Genomic DNA, 24,517 nt, shown 5'->3' with positions numbered 1-24,517 from the left:
GATAAGATAAGATAAGATAAGATAAGATAAGATAAGATAAGATAAGATAAGATAAGATAAGCTTTATTAGGGGATTAATAAAGTCGGAGAAATTCTGGTATTACAATCAGCAGGTAATGGCAGAAATGTCTCAGAAATAGAGAAATACAAAATAAAAGCTGAGTATTTGTACATTTTATACAAAGGGCTATATAAGAGAATATATATATGTATATATACTTATATATATTGGTTATATTTACTGAATATCAGCTATACACAATGGACGAATAAATCATATTTTAAACCTATTTAATCCAACCACTGAGTAGAGAACCAGGGGCCCAAAGAAAAACAACTTTCCAAAATATTCAGCGCCCAGCTGCCCCCAGAGTCTCCATTGTCATCAGGATGATAACCAAACGATTTCAAGATTGTCACACAGAAGATGTGGGACAGATCAGAGCGTTTAAAACTGACCATCTTACTGGCCAATTTGAATATATGCAGCAACCTGTTCTGGTTACCTTTTGAAAGGCTACAAACCAATAATAATAGAGAGGGCAATGAGTGAGTTTAAAACATGGTTTGGTGTGAGTTTGGTACACACATCAAGCCAGTTGAGCTTCTGGAGGATGTGGGGTTTTTTGTGTTTGTTTGTTTTTGTTCTTAGAGGGTCCCTGAAAAACAGTTTCCTCCTAAAACGTCACAAAACATATGCTTCATCATAGATAAATTGTTTCTGGGAGACAATCCTAACCCCTTGTGAAGGTCTAATTCCTGCAAGTGTATTGCTCCACAAGAGAGAAGATACAGTAACTGTAACTGCATTATGATTATGAGTCATTTAGTGTGATATGACGTAACAGCTTCATCATTAGCCATTGCTCTGCCTTCTTCTTGCCTACTTTACCACCTAACACCACTCTGTTCATGTGCCTGTCACTTCCTCTTTCCTTACTTCCCTCTTTATACATTCGGTTCTGTCAAATGTGTTGTAAATGTCTAGCGGTCAGCTGTGTTGTATTGTTCTACGTAAAGATTTCTGGGTAAATTTGCCAAGGTGCAATCAGAAGATAAACAAAGCCACAAGGTGAGGTTTGAACCACTCTAGTAGAATATGAGGACATTTATTGTTAGTGTGTGGTCACACAGCCTTAATGCAGTTGACGGTTGGTATAGTGATTGTCTTACACTGCATGTTGCCATTAGCCTGTTCAATTCTCTGACCCAGGGCTAACATGAATTCATTCATTAAATTCCAAGCAAACAGATGGACTTTGTATCCCTCCACCACAGTAAGATTCGTGGCAGTGTAGTGAAGGCTCCCTGAAAGGCCTAACAGGGAAATCCTTTTATTGATATTTATTGAAAACTCAGTGTCTCAACTGAATACGTGCAAATCAGTGAAATAAATAACTGGCGGTTTTGCCCTTCCCTTTCAAACCCCACTTCCTCGGTTTGTAAGGGAATCCTTGATCTAGTGCTCCAGTGGAGCTGCTCAGTGTTCATCAGATCAGGGCACTGCTCTATTAAAATTTCCCTGAACAAGAAAATTCCTGGTTGGAAAAACACTCTGAAAGAGTTGACCTTGTGTCCTCGCTGCTAATTTAGTCACAACGTCCAATCGACACATCTCTAAAACGGTTTCTTTTTTGGGGGGTAGTTGCAGTTGTGCAAAGCAAAAAGAATTCCAGCATGCAGGGGTGCTGCACGATGACATATTTTCAAATGAATAAACGGGTGATTTTTCAAGGACTCTTCAACATGGACCTATACCATATCCCAGTATATCCTACCACTCTTCCCATAAGGATCATGTCCTTCTCCCAATCTTTCTTGCCATATATAGAAACCTTTGGGTGATGTAGGATACAATTCAGCTAGGTGCACTCAAAACCAAATCTAAAATCTACAATCAGGTAAACTTTAGATTCAGAACCCTGTGGGATTCAGTAAGCTTTAAAGTGTTGGCAAATATTACAAATTGTATTGTTTTCCGAGCCACTATATATATATATATATATATATATATATATATATATATATATATATATATATGTATATGTATGTATATATATATATATATATATATATATATATATATATATATATATATATATATATATATATATATATATATATATATATATAAGGTGTTGAAAGCTACATAGAGAGTTGTCTCTATTTAATCTTGTAGGACCTGTAGGCCTTTTTGAGGTCTTGCAATCTTATTAATTAAGAGTTCGCTGGGTGCTTTCTGTGCTTCTCCTTTAATTGTTGAATATCGTCTGATACTAAATGTTCCTTCCTGAATCCTGCTTGGTCTGGAATTATCAGACCCCCTACTAATTTGATAACACTGTAATAAGTGAGGCCCATGAAGAAATTATCTCTTTTTTTTTGGAGACGTTGCATTTTCAGAGGGATATATTTCAAAAACATTTTTTTGCATTTTCTTTTTCACTTTACAGTCCCCTAGAATAATGATTTAAATATCTAAAATTCAGAAAATAGGCGCATCATGGACAGATCAGAATACTCTTCCTCATTATGGTTTGAGAAGTCAAAGTACTCTACAGACTCCTGAAGACAAGGAGGAAAACATGGCGACTGCCCAAACCTCGGGCTCAAGACAGATACTGCTGCAGAATTAGCTAACATTGAAAACTGCTTCAAAGCATTCCATCTGATATGAGTGGACTGGAATCTGACGTGGATGCAGTCCAAATTACAAAAGAGAAGCTAGGGACTCAAATTACTGAAGCTGAAACCTTGAAGATTATTCAATTGTTTGTAGGTACAATGATAAAATTACACTAGCTGAGATATCAGTCAATCAACTGTTTATTTGTTCCCCCGGTGCAACACAATACCAACAGGTTAGTTCCTATGTCAGGTATTGGGACCTATCACTATATCCCCCCTTCTAAATAAGATACATTTCTTACTAAGATGTATCAATAACCATACGGAAACAGAAATGAAAAGTTATTCCCTTTTCCTGAACACACAGTAAGAGAGAACTTGTTTTGAAGGGTCAAGTATAATCGAAACAATGACTCTGACTGTAGCAGGATGGCGTCTCTTCACACACTGGAGTCTGTTGACTGGAGTCACACTGGACTTCAGGTGTGACAGGTGTACGGCCTGTATCTGGAGTAGAGTTTTCCAGTGATGTCTCAGGAATATTGGTAGAGACGCAAGAAGTTCGATGAAATTAAACAGCATTGTCTCTGTCAGAATGCGGCCTTGTCAAAGCTGATTGTTGGGCATCCAAGTTCAGCATGAGAGTGTTAAGTTTAGCATGAATGAAACTGTAATGACACTGACTGACACTGATATAAAAACTATATATTGACGTAAAGAAGTCTAAAAGAAATATTGGCATAAAAATATACTGCGAAAAATTGTAGAGAATTTCACAGTTTTAACAGAAATTGCAAATGAATTGAAATTGCACATGGTGGGTATGGATAAAAAAGTACAGCATTTACACTATTGCACAGTAATAAATATATATGTGTCACAGTAGAATACCAATATATATGCATAGGTTGAGTACTTAAGGAGAGTGAAAAAGTAATATTGCACAAGGTACTTTGTGTATGATAAATCACACATCAGTGCAAATACAGTCTGAATATGGGCCCAGTGCTATATTAAACAATGCTGGAGTTGAACACTCTGACAGCTGTTGGTACGAGGGACCTGTGGTAGCATTTCTTGTTACAGAGTGGATCCAGCAGTCTTTTGCTGAAGGAGCTGCTGAGGGCCCCCACTGTGTCATGCAGGGGGTGGAGGGTGTCAATGATAGATGTCATCTTGGCTAACATCCTCCTCTCGTCTATGTGCTCAATGGCGTCCAGAGGACAGTCCAGGACAGAACCAGCTCTCAGGACCAGTTTATTGAGTCTCTTTCTGTCCCTCTCAGAGCTTCCACAGCCCCAGCAGACCACTGCGTAAAAGATGCAGATGCAACCACAGAGTCATAAAAAGTTTTAACATACTCCAAAGGACCTCTCCGGACTCCTTAGCCTTGCTGAAGTTTATGTGCAGGGGGTTTAGTCCACGCCAGTTGACAAAGTTAGTGATGACTTCCCCGTATTCCAGCTTGCTCCCCTGTGATACACATCCAACGATGGCTGTATCATCTGAGAACTTCTGGAAATGGCAGCTGTCAGTGTTGTGTCTGAAGTCTGATGTATATAGTGTGAAGGGAAAAGGAGAGAGCACAGTAAACTGCAAACTGCCACATCCGACACACAGTCTACTCCAGCTCCTTCCAGCTTCCTCCTCAGCAGTGATGGCTGGATCGTGTTGAAAGCACTGGAGAAGTCAAAAAACATGACCCTCACACTGCTCCCAGTGCTCTCCAGGAGGGAAAGAGAGCAACGGAGCAGGGAGATGACTGCATCACCAATGCCAGGTCGATATGCAAACTGTAGGGGGTCCAGCTCACTACTCACCTGGTAGTATAGTATATAGTATAAGTATAATCCTCTCCAGAATCATCATCAGGTAGGAAGTATAATCCTCTCCAGAATCATCATCAGGTAGGAAGTTAATGCTACCGGCTTGAAGTGGTTGGGCTCTCTGGGATGCACAGTCTTTGGCACTGGAACCACAAAGGATGTTTTCCACAGGGCAGGAACTCCCTCCTGTTCCTGCCCTGTGGAAAACAGGGTCATGTTGAAGACGTGCAGAACGACCTTGCAGAATTGATCTGCACAGTCCCTGAGCAGTGTGGAGCTGATGCCATCAGGGCCAGTAGCCCTCCTTGCCTTTATCTTTCTGAGCTCCTTCCTCACCTGATCTGCTGTTACGGAAGGCTGGGTGGGGTGGCTCCTGTTCACTGATGTGGAAGGTGGGGTCAGTGGTCTGTGCTGTGGATTGGAGGGGTGAAAAGTGGTGTGGTGATGAACCAGGTTGTGATCAGATCGGCCCAGTGGGGGTAGGGGTGGAGAGCTGTAAGCATCCTTGGTGTTTGCATACAGTAAGCCCAGTGTTTTAGTGTCTCTGGTGTGGCATTTGACATACAGGGTTGAGAGTTGAGGGCAGTGACACGAAATTGAAATCTCCAGAGATGAGGAGGAGATAGATAATTTTCTGTCCCAGTTGCATCTGCCATCCCTGTCAGAGGAAAAACAAAAAGAGATTGGGTTGATTAAGAGATTTGTTCCCTCTATAGGCATAAAACATTTCCTAGAAAACTCCAGTTAAACACTGCTGCCAGTTCCAGTGGGAATGTGCACTTTCTCAGTCACACACTGACAGTGTGATAATATGTTGCTTGGATCCCAGGAGTCAATATACTGTAAACACAGATTAGCCCATACAGCACAGGACTAATAGGCTAAAGCAGAGCAAACAGAGCAGGCAGCAGGTGTTCTTTTCTCCATCGCTGTCTTTGTCTTTGCCTTCTCTCTGATTTCAATAGTGCTGTTTGAAAGTGTAAGACCATTCATTTTATCACATAGTGTGTTTTGGTGCACAGCACCACAACACTGTCCCTGATATTGTTCAGATTCTCATCACCTGAGTAGACATCCTGTGCTCTAGGTTGGTCTCCATGGGGACAACACATCAGTTACGTCATAGCACAATACGATCTCATGGGAAACACTTAGTACCTCTTTAATCATGCGCCCACAGTGGAGAATATCAGTGATATGTGTGATCACACAATGAAGCTACAACAAAGTTCTCTGTCACTTTATTAATTTGTTTGAGTGCTACCTCCCTGAAAATATGTGCAAGCTCGGGAGTGGTTATTTACAGAGAATACACAAAGAGAATGGAGCAAGACAGAAGCATTTTCCAAGGATACAAAGGAAAACACAAGAGATTTGTTTTAAAGGGAGGATTGAGTTGTATTTATTTAGAGTATATAGGTTAATGACTATGGATGCTACTGATCAAAGGTCTCTGAGGAGCTAGCCTATTTGGACACAAATGCAAGGCAGCTTTATTTGTACAGCCCATTTCATGAGAGTCAATGTATGTGCTAGCACCAACCACCCAGAGACAGCTGTATGTCATCACTTATGAATCATAGTTTCCTTATATTGTTGTCATGCAGGAGCAGGTATAAATCAAAAAGCTGTAGTCCAAGGACTGAGCCAAGGCAGGTCAATGAAACAAGTTTAAAACAGCACATAGCTGAGAAAGAAGAAGAATCAAGACATAAATGGACTACTCCATTTATAGTACAATATGTGCTGTTTTAATATTTTGATCAAACAAGCCAAATCACAAAATAAAGCAGAATTACTATTACTACAACCACATTGTATTTATTTACAGCACTACATTTCAGATGGAATTCCCTTCAGACGTCTGTTGATCTTTCTGCTTACATTGTTGTCATGACGTTTTACTTTCACTTTACTAAGTTCTACATGCAAAATGCTATGCTCATTTTGGGCTCAAAGTCACTTGTGGGATGTAAATAAAGCAATACAGTACAGTACATCAACATCTACTCACAAATACCGATAATATTAATAGAGAACATAACAGAGGAAACTTCAAAATGAAAAGAGTTCATCCTCCGAGGAGCTTGAATGCGCTCATAACGGTCTTTGCAATCTTCTATTAAATATTGCTGCTGGTACAAAGACCACAGTATCGTTACCGAAAGAAAAGAGTCTGGCCACTTGTTATTGAGACATCTTGTCCTGACAAAAACGCTGCCCTTCTCCACTGCAGGAACTAAACAAATGTTTCTTAACCTGCAACCATTGTCACAGGTTCTGGTTAATGTTTCATGTTCCAGGTACATTCAGGACTACTGCAAACATAATAGTGATCACCATTTTATAACTGCATCTTTACTTTAATGTAAAAAAAAATTGAAGGATCACAATTGCAGTGCAGGGACACAGAAGAGCTTGTACCATGGCTTTGTGTCAAAGTCAGCTCTTTTTTTGAATTGTGTTTTCCCAGCACAGCTGAGGTTATCAATCAATAGGTCAACAGACACAACACAACACCAAACCAGTGGTGCCCTGATTCTCCATCTGTGTTTAAAAATGCATCTTATGTTCACATAAATGTGAAAAAAAATTACAATATCAGAACCACTGCTTCTTTTTGCCATCACAAACACGTGTAAACAAGGCTGATCCCCCTGCTGCCCTGTACATGGTGTAATCCATTTATCTGAGATGTGCTGATATGTATAATACAGCAGAAACACTAGAAGGAACCTCATACAAAACATTGTCACATTGTTTTCACAATGTCGTTTGATCCATTGTTATTACGAAATATGGATTAGAAAATGGTTAACTGATGGCTGTAATGCATCATTAACACCATCTCAGGTCTGTCACAAGAGAGTGTCCAAAGTTTTGTAATTTGTGTGAGACCACCAAATGGCAGCACAGGATGTAGTTCTAGTTCCTTCTTGCTTGTTTCGTATCCTGCAGGGATTACCCAACCACAGCAAAAAACTTACTCATGAAAGCAGGAAGCAAGATGGAAAATCATTTGACTGGGCAGAGTGGGAACCAGGCTTTTCTTGGATTCTTTGAAAGAGTTCCCAGGAATTTCCAGAAGGCCTTGAGGAAGGTAACTGAAGGGAACTCAAGGGTGTTTATAAGGGTTCCAATGGAGCTTCTTGGGGCCCCATGGGGTTCCATGAGGGCCTATTCTTAACACTGACCCCTTTAGTTTTACATTAATTAACCACAAATGATAGTAGGTGTAATACAACTTTTAGAAGGATTACCAATTATATTGGATGATTCTGCACCTCACATGTGTCATATATTATCAGATACAACAATGTGTAAGCAGCATTTAATTAGTTTGAAGTACTTTACAGTTTGGTTTTGTCCAGTTGGGGCCCTCCAACAAGCAAGATAGAGAGATGAATGGGAGATGATTAGTGGGAGAAGATAGAGGAAAATGTTCTGATAGACACATCTGTTTTAATTGTTTTGGACATTTCTCTCACCTGGATAATTTAAAGACCTCCTGAAATAAAACCAGCTTTTTTTGTAATTGGTCACAAGGCAAAAAGGTTGAGATTTACTAGTTTAATCACTGATAATGGGTTGTATTTTCTAAGATTAAGATTTGACAAATGTCAATCTCACGAGTAAACTCGAGGGACCTTCGGGGAGCGTAGTCCTCTGCCAAGGCCAAAAGTCCACTCTTCTGTGATATGCAAATCTGCAAGCACAACCACCATATATGCATGTCTGGATTTATTTCCCAAACTATTGGAATTATGTCAAAATATGGGTGTGCCTACCCGAAGCCTTATCATCTCAGCAAAGCTAATTGTGGACGATTGATTGTGGACTCCCCTGGCACAAATGGGATTATCTCCAAATCTCCTCTTCATTTGTTAGGGGAGGAGTAGGGGGACACGATCATCATCACTGGATCGAGCAAGCAATACAGAATGACGTTCTTTTATGCTGGCAGGGCTGACTTGATGATGGATTATACTGCACATGCAGAATTTAGATTCGCTTGAAACATGCTGGTCTGCATATCAAGGTGTGACACACCCTGAGTCACCACAGGACACTTTGGAGCAGGGTGTGGCAGAGGCAGAGTGCTGGAAGGGATATATATGTGATCTCAATGCTGGAGGCTTTGTCTTGGAAACAGCTACTTGTTGAGAATCCAATGGATGTATATTTCCTGCTGATGAAATGCTTGTTTACCATCCACATAGCTTTCCTGCAAATTCCATTTGCAGAGTCAGGTGTGACACTGAGAACAGGATGGCGAAGAGAGGGTTGGACCAGCATCCCTCACCCTCCTCCTCTGACTGCAGACACTGGGAGACAGACGTCCACCCAGCCCGAAGGCAGACGGGAATGCACTTTTGATGATGGAGTAATACAGGGAACAGATATGGGCCCTGTGGCTGGAGATTTTGGAGGATTCAGACGGAGAAAGGGGCATCAAAACATCAAAAGGGGCCGCATGAGGCATTTTGGACAGTTTAACTCAGACACGGTGAGTGCTCATGAATGTTGTATACCAATTTATTAAAAAAAAAACCTCTGTCAATATAGATATTAAAGGTGTCACCCACATGACAAAAAATAGTATGCCAGGGTGCAAGCGGCTGACTCCAATTATTATGATTTCAAAGATTCAGTCACTGACTGTGTAGGTCGTTAAGATAAGTGGTGAAATCACTGCTCAGATACAGATACAGTACAGGTACGTCAGTAACAGTGACTGGATGTTTCACTTTCCAAATGCATTTCAGTACATCAGTAAGTGAATGTAACACCATTCAAATGCCTCTCAGTACCTACATCAGTGAGTGAATAATGTTCAGCATGGATTCAGGCTGTCTTCAGTTCAGCACTGTACATAAGGTTAACAGCCCAGCAGCCTATTATTTGTGACAGAAAACCAGATTCTGATGCTTCTGTGGCTTTCACAGTCTGTCCTGACAGTGATGCTGTGACTGAGCATAGTCAGATTGCTTTGAAGATTTGTCAAGAAAGACTAGTTTTTAGTAGTTAGTGACATTCAAAGAATCTAGATTTGAGATTTCTGCCGTCAACCCAATACAATCAAGATGAATGGAATTCATTTCATTCTACCCTCTGAGCAGTCATTGGTTTTTATTTGGTGCAACATGTAGAGATGTTTATTTAAATCTTTTTTAAGATAAATCCTCTTTCTTCTGGTGAGTCAGTTTGCAGCCATTTCCCTAAAATTCAGTCTGACATACTTGGTATTCTTGGGAACTCCACCAGACTTTAGTATAACATTCTGTGAGTTTAAACAAAGGTTGACAGCAAGGCATAATGCTGTCAAGCTTTATGTCAAGCCTGCTGCTATTATTTGGGAACTGTATGCCTCTGTAAAATTTCATTTCAGCATTTCTAAACACAGAAGAGCCTTTACATTAGGTTACTGCTCTTCCTCTTTCTCGGACTGTTTTACATGACCATATCATAGCAATACTTCTTCTTCAGCATGGCTGCAGTGGAATCCAAACAAGGAGCTGCAGCTCTTCTCCACAGTGCACAGGATGCTTCGGACTGTACACCTGTAACATGACCCTGGGAAAGTGCCAACTGAAGGGCCTGTCGCTGCAAACAGGTACATGTCTCTATGGCCCCTGGATCACTTCACCTAATATACTGTAATGATGATGAACCTGTCTTATTACTATTGCCAACCTATGACCAGGGTTTCCTGAACTGATCTATTGCAGCCAATGTGAAACAAACACATCTGTTATTTATTTATTTATTTATTTTATTTAAAATACATTTGGAATTTTATGTAAAAGTTTTTAAAGTAAAAATATTGTGAAATATTTGTACTTATTTCTACAAAAAATATATATATGCCATCATTTTATTTTTATAAATACAAAAACTTTGGTTAGTGAAACCTAACCGAAAATATTTAGGCAAATGATTGTCTATTAACTACTGAAAAATTGACTGTATACAGTAAATATACATATGGACATGCTTTATATTTCAAGGCTCAAAGGGAGTTGATGAAAGACAGGGAAAGGAGAGAAGTCAGTAAAGTCCTACACTGAAGCCTCTGCAGCCACAACCCAGGAAAGTGAAATGAAAAAGTCGACTCGGTGTTGTTGTTGTGAAGGTTTTTCCTTTGCCTTTGCAGGTAAATTCCTCCAGAGCCTGAAGGATTTCTAATCGCCACCCTGCACTTCAATGTACAGTTTACACAGTCAGTTATATTGGATGTTATAGTGAAGTTAGTATTATTGAAACAGATGCAGTTAGTATAGTCGGTTTACCCGTATTGTATCAAACTCATCTTCATATTGTTATTATCATTGGTTTAAATTCTATTAACTAATTCTTGTTTGTTGTTAATATGTCCTCTCAGTAGTATTTTGCAGTGTCTATCTGAGAGTTTGATTTAGTTTGACATCTATGAGTGTTAGTTTTACATTATATATGCCTATCATTTTATCATTTATGGACACACAAAGAACACCCAAGAACAACTTAGCAGAACAACCGCTGATGAGTGATTATGAACTCTTATGAGGTTTGACCTCGTCAAGTATTATCATGTACTTAGAATACAATATGGCTGCTGTAAGACAGTGTAATGCATTATGCAGGCTTGTTGCAACAAATGCATCATGCATGTGTCAGATTGTATTATGTAGGTATTAGTAATAAACCTAAAGGATAGGTGGACATTTTTCTCAAGGCCCTTGAATTGTCTTACTCAGACTGCTGAATGCTCATATTAGCTTCAGCTAACCTTTGGAATATATTTTTACACACAGCAAGGACTGAGCAATTTGTCCCCCATCACTTATACTGACCAATAACTCTTTCAATGAACATATTGAACACGTATTGCTTTAAGATAGACTTGAAAAATGCAAACCTATCCTTTAGTACAAAAAGGTGACCTAATCTGCTTGTATTACATTTTCACAACAGAACATCAAAGTAAATACTTAAAGTGAGGTATGAAAAAATGTATGTATGATGCTATCGTTGAATTTTGAATCCTCATCATTTTTCTCATTTTTGTCTCGGGTGAATAAAAATGGAGCTGAACAAATAAATACAGGATTGTTCTGCTTTTAAGTGTGTAACTGTCATATACGTCTCCGCTGAACAAAATGGACAGAGGTGTTTCAGGTATTCAGATCCATCCAAATGCTTACACCTTATGCACAAAATGATATGTGGTCCTAAACCTCAATCACAACTTACCCTTTCAGAATGTCCAGTCATGTGAAAGCAAAGAAAAAAAGAGAAAAAGAGGAATGTACAGGAGCAAAAAGAGGAAGACAGCTTTAGTCCGTAATAGATTACTCTTCTGAACACAGAGAATAAAAGTCAGAGCTGAAAGCAGCAAGTGCACAAGTGAGCTCCAGACACCCCGACTGCTGGAAACGACTGCTGAAGCCATGGCCACACACAGGTAATTCCCTCGGAACTTTTCTCCATTTTGCAGGTCTACAAGCATCTGTTTCACTAATTTTGGCTCTTATTTTGTTGATCTTGGTGTTTCAGCACAAACAGAGCATTTCTGATTGGGACCATTGCCATCATGTCTCTCCTGAAACAGAACTGCATGGCTGGAAAGGAAGATGAAAAGGGATTTAAAATGTGTGTCACGTCCAGCCGAGGAATGAAAGACCTCTCCCATCACAATCTAACAAAGATTCCTTCAAATCTTCCCAACACCACGCAGTATTTGGATGTTTCTCACAACTCCATCCGAAGACTGGACGGAGCTCAGATTTCCGGACTGTCCCAGCTCTGCTGCCTGAAGGTAACTCACTGTGGCCTGCAGGAGATTTCTCCCAGTGTGTTCAGTCACACACCAGCACTCAAAGTTCTCAACATATCGTACAATGACTTAGCTTTCATCCCTGACATTTCAGCGAAACAGCTGAAAATCCTTGATCTGGCTAACAATCTGTACAACAGCTATCGAATTCCAGCAGGATTTCAAAACCTGACGAATCTGGAGGTGCTGTCAGTAGGTAGTACAGCAGCTCTGTCAGTCAACTACGATGACTTTGACCCGCTGATGAATGTTTCTCTGCATCATCTGGTTTTGGGAGCAGGAATTCCCTGGCAAAAGTATGACTCTGGTGCTCTTGCAAAAATTAAATTGGTCCAAAAACTTTCCCTTTTTGCATCTTTCTGTGAGGCTTTCGACATGTTTGAGAACCTCCTCGTGGACTTGAATGTGACAGGAACAACATCACTGAGATTCATCAATATATTCCCAGACAACTGCGCAGTGAGTGGCAACATTTTTAAGAACCTGAGAACAATGCCATTTATAAAGAATCTCACTGTAGAAAACATCTGGACAAACAGCTCATTCATGGAGGGGTTTCTGAAGAATGTGTGGCTCTCCTCCCTTTATGACCTCTCATTCATCAACATCACTTATAATGAAGATACATCAGACGGGTTTCAGTTTCGCACCATTAATCACACAATCAATCTTTGCTCAATTACATTCAACGGTGTGAATCATTATCAATACAGATACCCCATAATAAACATGAGCTTTGAGGCCATCTCAAATCTGACCTATTTAAAGTTCTCTGGGACGGGAATGAACATTTTACCCTGCAAACTTCTGTCTGCCCTGCCGGCACTGGAGACTCTAGATCTGTCAGATAACCTCTTAACAGATTCTGGCTTCTGGTGGTTTCAGTGTTCGTACACCTCTGTCTTCCCCAAACTCAGGAAACTGTCTTTAAGTAAGAACCGCTTCATCAGTCTTTCCTTTATCTCTAAGAAGACGCATCAGATGAAGACATTAGAGTCTCTGGACCTCAGCTTCAACTCCATCAAGTTGGACGGGGACTGCTTTTGGCCTGCTCATCTGACTGAGCTCAACTTGGGAAATAACAACCTGGGAAACAGCGTCTTCAAGTTCCTGTCATCAAACTTTGAAAGGATTGACTTGTCAAAGACAGGAATAACAGCCATAACACATGAGGATCTCTCTCAGTTTCCAAAACTGACACACCTCCAACTCAGTTCCAACAGCATCCAGTTCATCCCTGCAGATCTCATGGCCCCAGCTCTGCTCAGTCTCTACGTAGATCACAACACCTTCTCATCTATATCCCAGGAGGTCTTGGCAGGACTTCCCAGTCTTCAGACCCTTAAAGCTGGAAGCAATCCATTTGCCTGCTCATGTGACTCCTATTGGTTCATCACTGTGCTCAACAAGTCTTTGCTCCAGGACTGGCCCTTAGATTATACCTGCAGCACCCCGCCATTGTCGTCAGGCTTGTCACTCTCTGAGTACAAAACCAGTGAGCTGTCATGTGAGACGTGGCTTCAAGTTGCAGTTTCTTTGCCTGTAATAGTAGCTGTATCTGCAGCTATAGCTCTGGTTTTCTATAAATGTGATGGAGTGTGGTATACTAAGATGCTATGGGTGTGGATCAGGGTGAAGAGGAGAGGCAATAAACGCTCAAACATGCTGAAGAATGCATCATTTAATTATCACGCGTTCATCTCCTACAGTCATCAGGACTGTGACTGGGTGGATGACCAGCTGGTGCCCTCTCTGGAAGGCTCCGGGATCTCACTCTGCGTTCACGAGCGCGACTTCGTCCCTGGTGACTGGATAATAGATAACATTATCAACTGTGTGGAGTCCAGCTACAAGACGCTGTTTGTCCTCTCCAAACATTTCGTCCAGAGTGAATGGTGCAACTACGAGCTTTTCTTCGCCCAGCAAAGAGCCATCAGCGTCCAGCAGGACTCTTTAGTCTTCATATTACTAGAGCCCATTCCGGCTGACTCTCTGCCCAAGAGGTTCTTGAGACTTAGAAGTTTACTGAGGCAGCAGACGTACCTTGAGTGGCCGAAGGATGAGCGGAAGCAGCAGGTTTTCTGGGCGAGTCTTAAATCCATGCTGCATTTGGCAGACAAATCTATGGTTCTTAAGGATGTGGCTGAGGCCATTTCAGATACAGTGCCTCTGCTTATAGACGAAGTGTAAGAGCTGAAAGGACAGGGTCACATTTTTTCAAATCTGAAAGCAATGCACACATCATTTTTGGTCGATGTGCTTGTTTTTCCCACAGTTCACAGTAGCCCTGAAGAGTTCTCTTCCTAAGTGAGGGGGGACAAAGACCAGAGTGCTTGTACTGTGCAAAAATGCATTCCCAAATTGAGCTGAAGATAAACTGAAGCCAGTTAGATAATCATTTTGGATTTTTTACTGTCTTTTAGTATGAAAATGCCTTTTTTGTGAGTGCTTCTTTGCTGAGCCGTGCCAGAGAACTAAAATTAGGTACTAAATTACTGCAACTTTGGAAGATATCTACTTGACTTGTCTAATTCAGACTACTAAAGCCTCACAATAACTTCAGATGAACTTTGAAAGGAATTTGAATGGATTTTGCATTCAAATTATTGTAAGAGGGACAATCAGACAATCAGTTATGTTTTCAATGTACAATGTACAACCTAACACGTGTGATGAACATTGTAACAATAAAGACTTAAAAAGCGAACCAATCCTTTAACCGCAAAATGAGGAGAACACAATGGGTTCTGCTATCTATTACTGTACACACTGCACATCCACAGAGTTGTAATGACAATCCTCAATAAAAAAAACAATAGAGCCAGTACCAATGATGACTTAACTTAAAACAACAAGTTCCAGTTGTGTAAACACAAGTAGCTGTTCCTGAACCATGCTTCAATAAAAAAGTCAGAAATTGGCAACACACTTCAACTAGTCAGATGCATTTACCGAAGATTGACCACAAAACAAGATCTGTCTGGACAAAGTCCCGTGAGGATACCAACAACTTCTCTATAGATGTTTCAAAAAGGAAATAGAATGTATTTGGTAAGCTGTAACTCACATTCAAGATATCTCTACAGTAACTCTGCCAAGTCATAACTCGATGACTCATAACTTGAAGATGGCAAAAGAGGAACTGTGAGATAAAAAACATCTAATCCTTTACTTATTCCCGGGAGGCAATTATATAATTTACCATTAATTTAATAGTATTCAACTGATAATTTTAATTGAGATATATGAAATTAATATTTTAACATTTTTAAAACTGAATTGTAGGTATGTTCAATTAGAGGTTACATATCAGCAAAAGTAACAAGTTAAAGATGTACAAATGATTTTCATAGTCATAAATTGATTACAGGTGTCTGTCATGTACTCTCATCAAGCTAATCAGAGTTCAAATATTTTGGTATTGAGCTTATACGAGAAAAAATCAGTCTGTGAAGACAATACTTTTATGACTGCCACAAATATAAGAAATAAATTAAAGTAGAAATATGCAGATTTCCGTGTCAAATATTTCAAAACTCAATGTCTTTTCCCAGCAGAGAGATGCATATGTAATGAGTTCTGTGTAATGGCTGTGTGTTTGTGTTCTCTGTTTAGAGCCTCTTTTCATTTTAGCAAATGTCTCCATCTACTGTTTGCAATGACACACACCACACACCAGTTTGAAGGAATGGATTAGAATGATGCTGTACAACACAGAGAGCAAATTTGTCTTTTTTTTTTTTTTTTTTACATTTTTTTTACCCAGTATTACTTCATAAAATCAGTGATAGATGTACCTGTACTACTCTACTCTAATAAAAACAATATTCATTTGTACTTATATAGGTATTCTAATTTAATTGTTTTCCCCTTGCACATGGCTGCTAATGTAAATTGTATGGCAACTTTTATCCTTATGTATTATATAAATCTGTGAAATGTTATTGCTGTCAGCTCTATATCACAGTCAGCCAGTGTCACGGCTCTCTAAATTTTTAATATTAATATACAAGGGTGTAGCACAAGATTCTATATGTGGGCATTCTCTGTGGGCCCCTCTGCACACCCATGGCTATTCATTCTAGTAACCTCCTATAATGGGGACCCTTTATAATCACCCCCCCTAGTCCTAATATGTGGTCTTATATGGTACCACTTTGTATAAAGCACTCTTTGAGGGATTTATAAACTGTAACTAAAGTCTATATAATTGTTAACAACCTATTTATTGATACTTTATTGATGTGTTTTAAACCATTTTAACATCTGCATTGCGAAAATCCCTTTTGCTGATTTTTGTCCCTAAATAAATTAATAAATTATCAAATTTCCCCACAACCGCAAAACACAAAATCTCTCATTTTTTTTTAAATAAAGCAGTGATAAATAATCACTCATAAAGACATTATTTACAACTAACTCACGAATGGCACTAGATGTTTTTTTTAAATCAGAAACCAGTACAAATATATTATAATTTCAAATTGTTGTTTTTTTTAAGTTATTTTATTATTATAGTAACATTTTTTTTTTTTTGCACAATTCAAAGCAACTCTACTTGCAAAAATTTCGACAGATTTTAGCCAAACTAATCAACAATGTTTGTACATATTCGGTGTGTGTTCGTTCGTAGAGACTACACTACCCACAATCCCATGCGCGCAGCATCAGGATGATTTGCGCCGACTCACTGAGTTGTGTAGTTGCCCCTGTTCTCTCCTCCTTTCAATGTAAGATGGTGGTTTGTGGTGTATGTAGGTAGCCAGTACCTTTATAAGCTGAGAGAAAAGGCCGGTTGTTTCCAGAAGACAACTGCTACCGTGTCCCAAGGACGGCAGCTCTCTGGAGCGGAGTTCCTGTCCCGAACAGGCAGACTTCTCCTTCAACATCCTGGAGAGGAGTCTCCAATAACACATAGGCAGGGTGAGTATCCACACTCACAGTTATCCCACTTATACCAACACCAGAAACTAGGCTCTCCACTGAATCATCATTTCCAGTGGAAGACATGAGTGACACAGTTAAGCCGAAGCCTGACCTGGTTGTCAGATGACTGTTGGTGTGTGAGAGGCGCCGCTGCGTGAGGGGAGCCGAGGCAGCTTCACTCACGTTGGGTTGGAAACGTTATTTCGGATACGTCGGGCTCTGCCGGCGGAGGGAGGCCGCGTAAACTCCTCTTCCTGACAGACATTCGTGAGGAACACAACTTATAAACAACACGGTGCTGTGCGAGGAAGTGCCAGTGTATTTTCCAAACTTTGGCGGGGGGGGGGGTTATCACACAGTGAGCGTTGTATTCCACGCTACAGCACAGCATAGAAAAGGCTGTCTGCCCTTAGCCTACGTCATACGCGACAGACAGTAGCTAGCAGCATTCCAGGCAGGCAGCCAAGCCGGTTAGCATAGCTGCTAGCTTAGCTTAGCTTAGCCTGGCAGCGCCCCGTTTAAGTGTCACTTCAGCCGGCACATGACTGGCAACAAAACTGGCTCTAACCCTCTAACCAATGCTGCGTGTCATTTCACGCTTTATTATAAGTGTGCGACAAGCAGATAAGTACATTACTTGTCTATTTATATATTAGCTAATCGGGCACGAAACACATCTTACAAACTTTGCATACTACGCGTTAAGGTTACCCACAGCTTGTCTGGCGCATTCAGTCCGGTTACGCCGTTTCACATCTTCTCTGATCATGTGATGAAGCACACTTAGCTTTGCACCAAAGAAAAGAAGACCAATCGAAAAGCTGTGACATGGTATGATGTGGTCAAAATCGGTTCACAAACCGCTTCTGAATGAGTGAACAAATGAAGTGGCAAAGGTCAGCCAGATTTATCAGGTGGGAAGAGTGTTTGTCTGCAGCAGCTCAGTGTTGACACCTGACACTCTCCTCATTGGACTCACTCTCCTCCTAAACACTCATGTTAGTTTTCCACAAGCCTCAGAGACACACTGATGTGGCTTTACACCTCTTCATATGCTCTCCTCATTGGTAGTTATACATTTTCTGCTGCACTGGAAAACACTTTTATATTATCAATGGATCAAATGATGATGATGTGAGGTGTAGTGGTGAACCCACAGACAATTATCACCAACTCTGCTGTTTCTCTAGATTCCATGACGCTTTTAACCTCATTTAAGCTCATTTTTTTGGTTTTACCTGTCCGCACATTGCACTCTTGCACTCTCCTGAAGTCGTTTCCAGCAGCAGGAGGCAGCTGTGTGAGGTGAAAAGGCTCTGATAAAGCCTCTGTGCACTGCCATCGCAGCAGACAGACTGAGTTAGAGACTTGCTGGTGAACATGGACAGCTGGAGATTTTTCTAAAGAATTGGTGACAACCAAATTCCCATGAAAGTGAGCATGAAGTTATTGGTGTGGTACCTGTCCGTAGCACAGCTGGGACTTAGTGTCTCGTTTTTGTGTTCAGGCAAAGTTCTTGTACTGCTGCTTTTGTTAAGCCAACATGTAAGATTCGACTTCGAAGATAAGTAAATATTGTTTCAGTATTGTCACTGAAAGTCCCATATTGTATACTACTATTGAGAATTTTCAAACAATATTCAGGCCTTGATTGCAGGTGTGCTTATTATGTACCTATGATAGTGTTATTCATTTAACTTTTCCTAACACACTTCCTGCTCTTGACTAGTGTGGTCATGTTTTTAAATAAATGAGTGCTCATGGGATAGTCCGGTTTGAAGTCACAAACAGCTCCATATGTTGGAGGTTTCCCACTTTTATTGCTGTCTCAGTGTCTGAAAAGTCCTCTTCTATGGAGCTGTGTGTCTATGTTTCTTTATGAGCATGCAGTCAATACAATTCAGTTAATCTTTAATCAGCATCAGTCATAACTGCATTATGAGCAAAAGTCAGTGTGACCTTCCTTGTTTGTGCTTTACTGTATCCGTGTATTTTTGCATGTGTTGCCACGTTGTCTCTGGTCAGTGATGGCTCCAGCCTGGTTTATTCTCAGTCAACAGAACCTGTGTGGGGAACGTCTGGTCATGTTGTTGAAGGTAATAGACATGGTCAGTAGATATAGGGAGCAGGAACAGCTCTTCTATCACAGACTGGAGGAAAATTCAGTTTACTACTTCAGAATCATGAAGGAAAGCAGAGTAAATGAAGAACTGTCACAACAATACAGTTTCCCCTTCTGCTAAAACCGTATTTGCACAGGACTGATATTACTGGTATTTGGAGACCTTCTGTCCTTTGGAGTAATTGCAGAGGTTGTCGGTGTTAATCCTTTGAACCCAACTGATACCATTTGAATCACAACTTCTTGGAAGAGTCATAACTTAATCAAAGTGTACGGCATCAAACACATGCTGTTGGAATCAGCAGGACGTGCTCTCTCCAGTGGTGGAGGTATCAGTGATTAGAGGTTTTCCTTGATATCAAAGTAATCCAGGTGCTTACTCTCTCTACATCTATGGTAACAGTGCAAACAGGACAGTTTAATGCAGCATGGTTCTTCAGTGTGCAAATTCAGCAACATGTAAAGAAATAAAGGCTAAAAATAAACACCAACCCACAGTTAACCCACTGTCTCCATGGCAACATCACAGTTACTGTTTACATCACCCAAAGCGAACCATCCGTCATTCACATAATTGACAGCACTTTTAATATTAAGATCACCTGACCTCCCCCTGAGATTAAAAACAAATGATGAGGCAGAGATAAGGGTCTAATCTGATATTTGTATTCCCATCAGCCTCAGCTGCATTTTGTGTTCAATGCTAATTAGCAAATGTTAGCGTGCTAACATGCTAAACTATGATGGTGGACATTATACCTGTTAATAGAAGGTACAAGGCAGCTGCTCTTTTCACTGTCAGAGTCAGAGATGTCCAGTTCTTTGGTTGACCCTCACTGTCCATTGTCACCACAGTTATCTAGCAGCTGGCTCAGTGTTTACTGGTAACATTTATCTGTGGTAAGCAGTGTTTCACACAGCTCTGCTGTCTGCTGTGCCTGAACATGGACTTTTTATTTCTCTTCTGTGACAGCAAACACAGTAACACAGCCTTTCCGTTACTGTTATGCTTCTCTAGCCATGTTATATCTGACTAAAGTAACTTAGGTACGCCTTAAAGCATCCACTTCACTGTGACTGCAGCAATTTGCTGCCACCAGGAGAGACTTACTTCCAACAACAAACCCATTAGTCTAGATCGCAGATACGGGTTGATATTAGAGATTTATATATACAAGATTCTCAGTGCATGGATATTTGTCAGTGCACACAAAATGAGTATCCTTGTATATAAGTGAAAACAAATCCACATATTAAAAAAATGTAGGTTCACAGATATACTCAGAGGCACACGGAAATATTGCTTGTTTTAAGTAAATGTAATGGAAGTCAAAGTATTTGTAGTTTTCATCAAAAACACATTTGGATGTTGTTCCATATATGTGCAGACTGTTGAACCTGCATTTACAAACTGCTTGTCATGTGCTCTTCAGTGATCTTAACCTTGAAGCAGTGGAATTTGTAGCTTCTGTGCCGCAACATCCATATTAGAAGCATTGTAGTCCACCACAAGCTCGCTGGTTTAGCTGATATTGAACTTCAGGTGATTGTTGGTGCACCATGTGATGAAGCTCTATCAGTCCTCTGTGCTACTCAGTAAAAATAGTCTCTAAGTAAAGACAAGGTTCCCACTATGAAGCATGGAGGAGGAGGTGTGATGGTGTGGGGGTGCTTGGCTGGTGACACTGCTGGTGATTTATTCAAAATTCAAACACTTAGCCAGCATGGCGACCACAGCACTCTGCAGACATGCCTTCCCGTCTGGTTTGTTCTTTGTGCGACCATCGTTTGATTTTCAACAGGGCAAACTGCACCTCCAGGATGAGGGAGGGCTATTTGATGGAGACTGGTGGAGTGCTGCATCAGATGACCTGGTCTCCACAGTTCCCCAACCCAAACCCAACTCAGATGGTTTTGGATGAGTTGTGCCGCTGAGTGAAGGGATAACAGCACAAATGCTCAGAATTTGGAAATCCTTTCAGGCTGTTTGACGACCTCATGAAGCTGGTTGAGAGAAGGCCGACAGGGATCAGTGATTGATTTTTGTCAGATTCACTTGTATTTTTTCCCAAATTCAGTTTTGTTCTTTTTCTTGTTTTAATGTTTTTGAATTCTGTATTTTACAATTTCAGCACATTTTGTTATCAAAACGAACGTCGAATCACGTGGTGGATGAATTAAAATTTCAGCAATTTAATAGACAATATTTTTGAATTTAATGAATATCAATTCAATATTAATCTGTTCATGTTTTCCTACATAGTCTACAATAGTGTGCAAAGCTGACATCAAATTAAAAGGTGGCTACTTTGGACAATCAAAATACACTTACACTTTTTTTGCTCAATATTAGTATACCATATAGAAAATATTAAAAATAAAGAAAAATCATCGACAGGTTTGAAGGTTTGTCCACTCTTTTGACTGGGACTTTTATTTCAGTAAACATCCTTGAATTCTACTTCTCTAACACAGTTAAAGTTGTTAAGTTTTACCCATCAAACTTTAGCTGCAGCTAAAACATCAGAGTTCCTTCTCTTAGCATATCAATAAATATTATAATAATTAGATATGTATTTAAGCAACCCAGGGCCCTGGGTTACAACTGTGTTTTCATAGTATTTAAAAGACTCTTCTCTGACTAGTTGTTTTATTTTTAAATACTCATTAAAATACCTGATTATCAAACTAATGTATAGTCAGAGCCACAGATGAGAAATGACAAATGTTGTCCTGCTGCTGTTGCTCTTGATTTTTTGTATTGATTGAGGTCGTTGTTGTCATCACGTTGTCTAACTGATAGCAGATTTATTCAGAAAGGGTCGAGTTTTGCCAAATATGTTTCATAATGTTTCTGATGAATTGTCACCATCTTGTCTTGCCTTGTTATAATAGGTAGTCCTGTGGCATTACAGACTAACACAGGCAATGTTGGCTGTCCTGTCAGGCTGCTGGTGCCAGGTGACAGGATTTCAGCAGATGGTGATGTAGGGATGATGTGTACTGAGCTAAAGGTCCCTGCATTAACAGGTGGATGCAAACGATGTGGAGGAAACAGGAGTGAGAGAGTGCAGGATCCCCTCAGGAAAGTGCTTAGCAGAGGTGCTTATCATCTGCTCTTTAATGTGAACGCCTCTTAAGGTTTCATTTTGTAACCAAACTGAACCCTTAGAAAAATATCTGAATTTCTGGGCTTTCAGGGCTGTACGTTCACTTTGTTGCACATAGCACTGGTGCAGCAGAGGTCGAACATTTTGGAGCACAGGCAACAAAATTATAGGATGAGCATAAAGCATTTGTTAATCTCTAAAAACCACCACTTGCAGTGCAGTCCATCACTTAAACAGACATGTGGCTGCAGAGGATATGAATATTGCATATCATCATCACAACCACCATCCAAACCTTAACAAGACATGTTTCCAGACATGCATTTTCTTTGTTTGCCCATTAATTGCAGGGATGTAACACCTCTCGCTATGCAAAACAACTATATATATTACATTTCAAGTGAGCAATACAAATCTCAGTTAATTTATATGATCATATGAACGTTAGCGTTGATATTACATTCAAAATGATCATACAGTAGAAATCTGTAAAGTATTTTAATTTTCTTTTTAGTGATTGATACACGTCCCAACTTTTTTTTTATAATCAGGGTTGCAATGCGCCATCGATCTGCCTCACACACTGGCTACGTCAACATTAAAAAAAAAAAAAACACTATTTTTAAGACAAAAACAATCTCCGTCCACAGCGTTTAAGCATCCTTCGAGACTGTCTCACGCAAACGCATTTCAAAGCTGTATCGCATTACCACCACCATACCCACAAAAACGTTCAAAAAATATCCAAACTCTAGACCCTGGATCACCTCCCACATCAAGTGCAGCCTCAGAGAAAACCCGAACAGACTGGACTGTCCTTAAAGCTCACCGATAAAGAATCATCATTAAGGCCAAACTGGAGCAGGAGCTCAGAAACATGAACGTAAAACAAGCCTTTCATAAAGTAAAAGCCTTAAAGGGTTTTGAATCAATTAGATTTTCCTTTTGTAATAATCATGACCCATAGCCTATTTAATAGCATTTACTTTCCCCCCAGTTTCTTTACCATGTTAAATATCTCTAACTAAAACCAACTTACTGGCATCACACAAATTGCCTCCAGAATCATCTGCCTTACCACACCCAGTCCTTCAGCCATGAATCACAGAGTGATCCCATGCCTAGCACTCACTGTAGCAACTCATCACCCCCCGATTTACATTGCCTCCATTTGGTTGAAGATGGAATACTTTAACGTGGAGAAGAGCTCGCTTCAGCCAACGCTTGTCCTTTCTGCCAGAGCAGCCATGAACGAACTGCCTCGCTGACGCTGCAGTGAGCTGGGAATATGACGAGTTTACGTGTTGTCTGTCTGTATGTTCCTTTGTGTGTGTTTCTGTGTTCTACTGGTTGTGAAAACAAACCTCTGGAACAATACACCTGAATCTTATATGAAGTCTTTAGTGTCTCCAGAGGGGAGCTGAGAGAAGTCTGAGAAATGTCCTCAAGTGATGTCACTAGAGTCAGCGTCAGTTGGATCTGAAGAGTACAAGTTTGAAAATGAAAAAAGTTGAAGTTAGAAAGAAGTGATCTTCATTAGACCCCACTGCTCATCTCTGTTTGAGACTAGAGGCTCCAGGCTGCACTAACATAACACACCAGGATCTCAGCAGTCGAGCTGCAAATAGGGATTCTCATATTTTAGTTGAACATTAATTGTCATACACATAATTGCTTTTAACAATTTAACTTTATTTTTCTGTTCATTTTGTACCGCTGTTTTTTGTAGTCAGGGGTAAACATAACTGGGGGCTGCTCTTTGATGGATCGGAGGACATCAAAGAGCAGGACATCTTACAACCTGACGAGACTCCACACTGAGAGAATGGATGCACTTTAAGCAAGCAGGAAACCGCTCGGCAGCGTCCTCTGTGTGTGACGTGGTCCAGGTAGTAAATACAAGCTTTCCAGATTGTCAACAAGTGGTGGTTCATTTGTCTCTGATGCTGCCTTTTAGCAGTGCAGCGTGTGTGTGTGGGGGATTCTCATATATGGATGTAATAAAAAACAGGTACAGATGTCGTCTCTAAGCCCTGATGTCAAAGTTGTGAAGATGATCTTCCATGCAGGAAGCTGAAGCAGAGGACAG

General features: G+C 40.3%; 2 protein-coding genes across 4 annotated transcripts in view; both read left to right on the top strand.

Moving 5' to 3' along the window:
• Nucleotides 1-11,783: 11,783 nt before the first annotated feature.
• Nucleotides 11,784-16,547, top strand: LOC121625620 (toll-like receptor 1). 2 transcript variants are annotated; one of them, XM_041963777.1, is made up of 2 exons: nucleotides 11,784-11,898; nucleotides 11,991-16,547. In XM_041963777.1, the coding sequence occupies exons 1-2, from the start codon at nucleotides 11,885-11,887 to the stop codon at nucleotides 14,458-14,460; spliced, it is 2,484 nt and encodes an 827-aa protein (XP_041819711.1). In that variant the 5' UTR covers nucleotides 11,784-11,884; the 3' UTR covers nucleotides 14,461-16,547. The 2 variants fall into 2 exon arrangements, with proteins under 2 accessions (XP_041819711.1, XP_041819712.1); XM_041963778.1 differs by having other exon boundaries at nucleotides 11,815-11,898; nucleotides 12,046-16,547.
• Nucleotides 16,548-17,017: 470 nt separating this feature from the next.
• Nucleotides 17,018-24,517, top strand: part of cnot4b (CCR4-NOT transcription complex, subunit 4b) — a 37,926-nt gene continuing 30,426 nt past the window's right edge. For both annotated transcript variants that reach the window (XM_041964257.1, XM_041964256.1), the window contains exon 1: nucleotides 17,018-17,193. The gene's annotated coding sequence lies outside the window, so the exon portion shown is untranslated. The remainder of the gene's footprint in view (nucleotides 17,194-24,517) is intronic.

Source organism: Chelmon rostratus, chromosome 22, assembly GCF_017976325.1.
Source record: "Chelmon rostratus isolate fCheRos1 chromosome 22, fCheRos1.pri, whole genome shotgun sequence".
Taxonomy (NCBI): Eukaryota; Metazoa; Chordata; class Actinopteri; order Chaetodontiformes; family Chaetodontidae; genus Chelmon; species Chelmon rostratus.
This window is presented reverse-complemented; position numbering and strand designations above follow the sequence as displayed.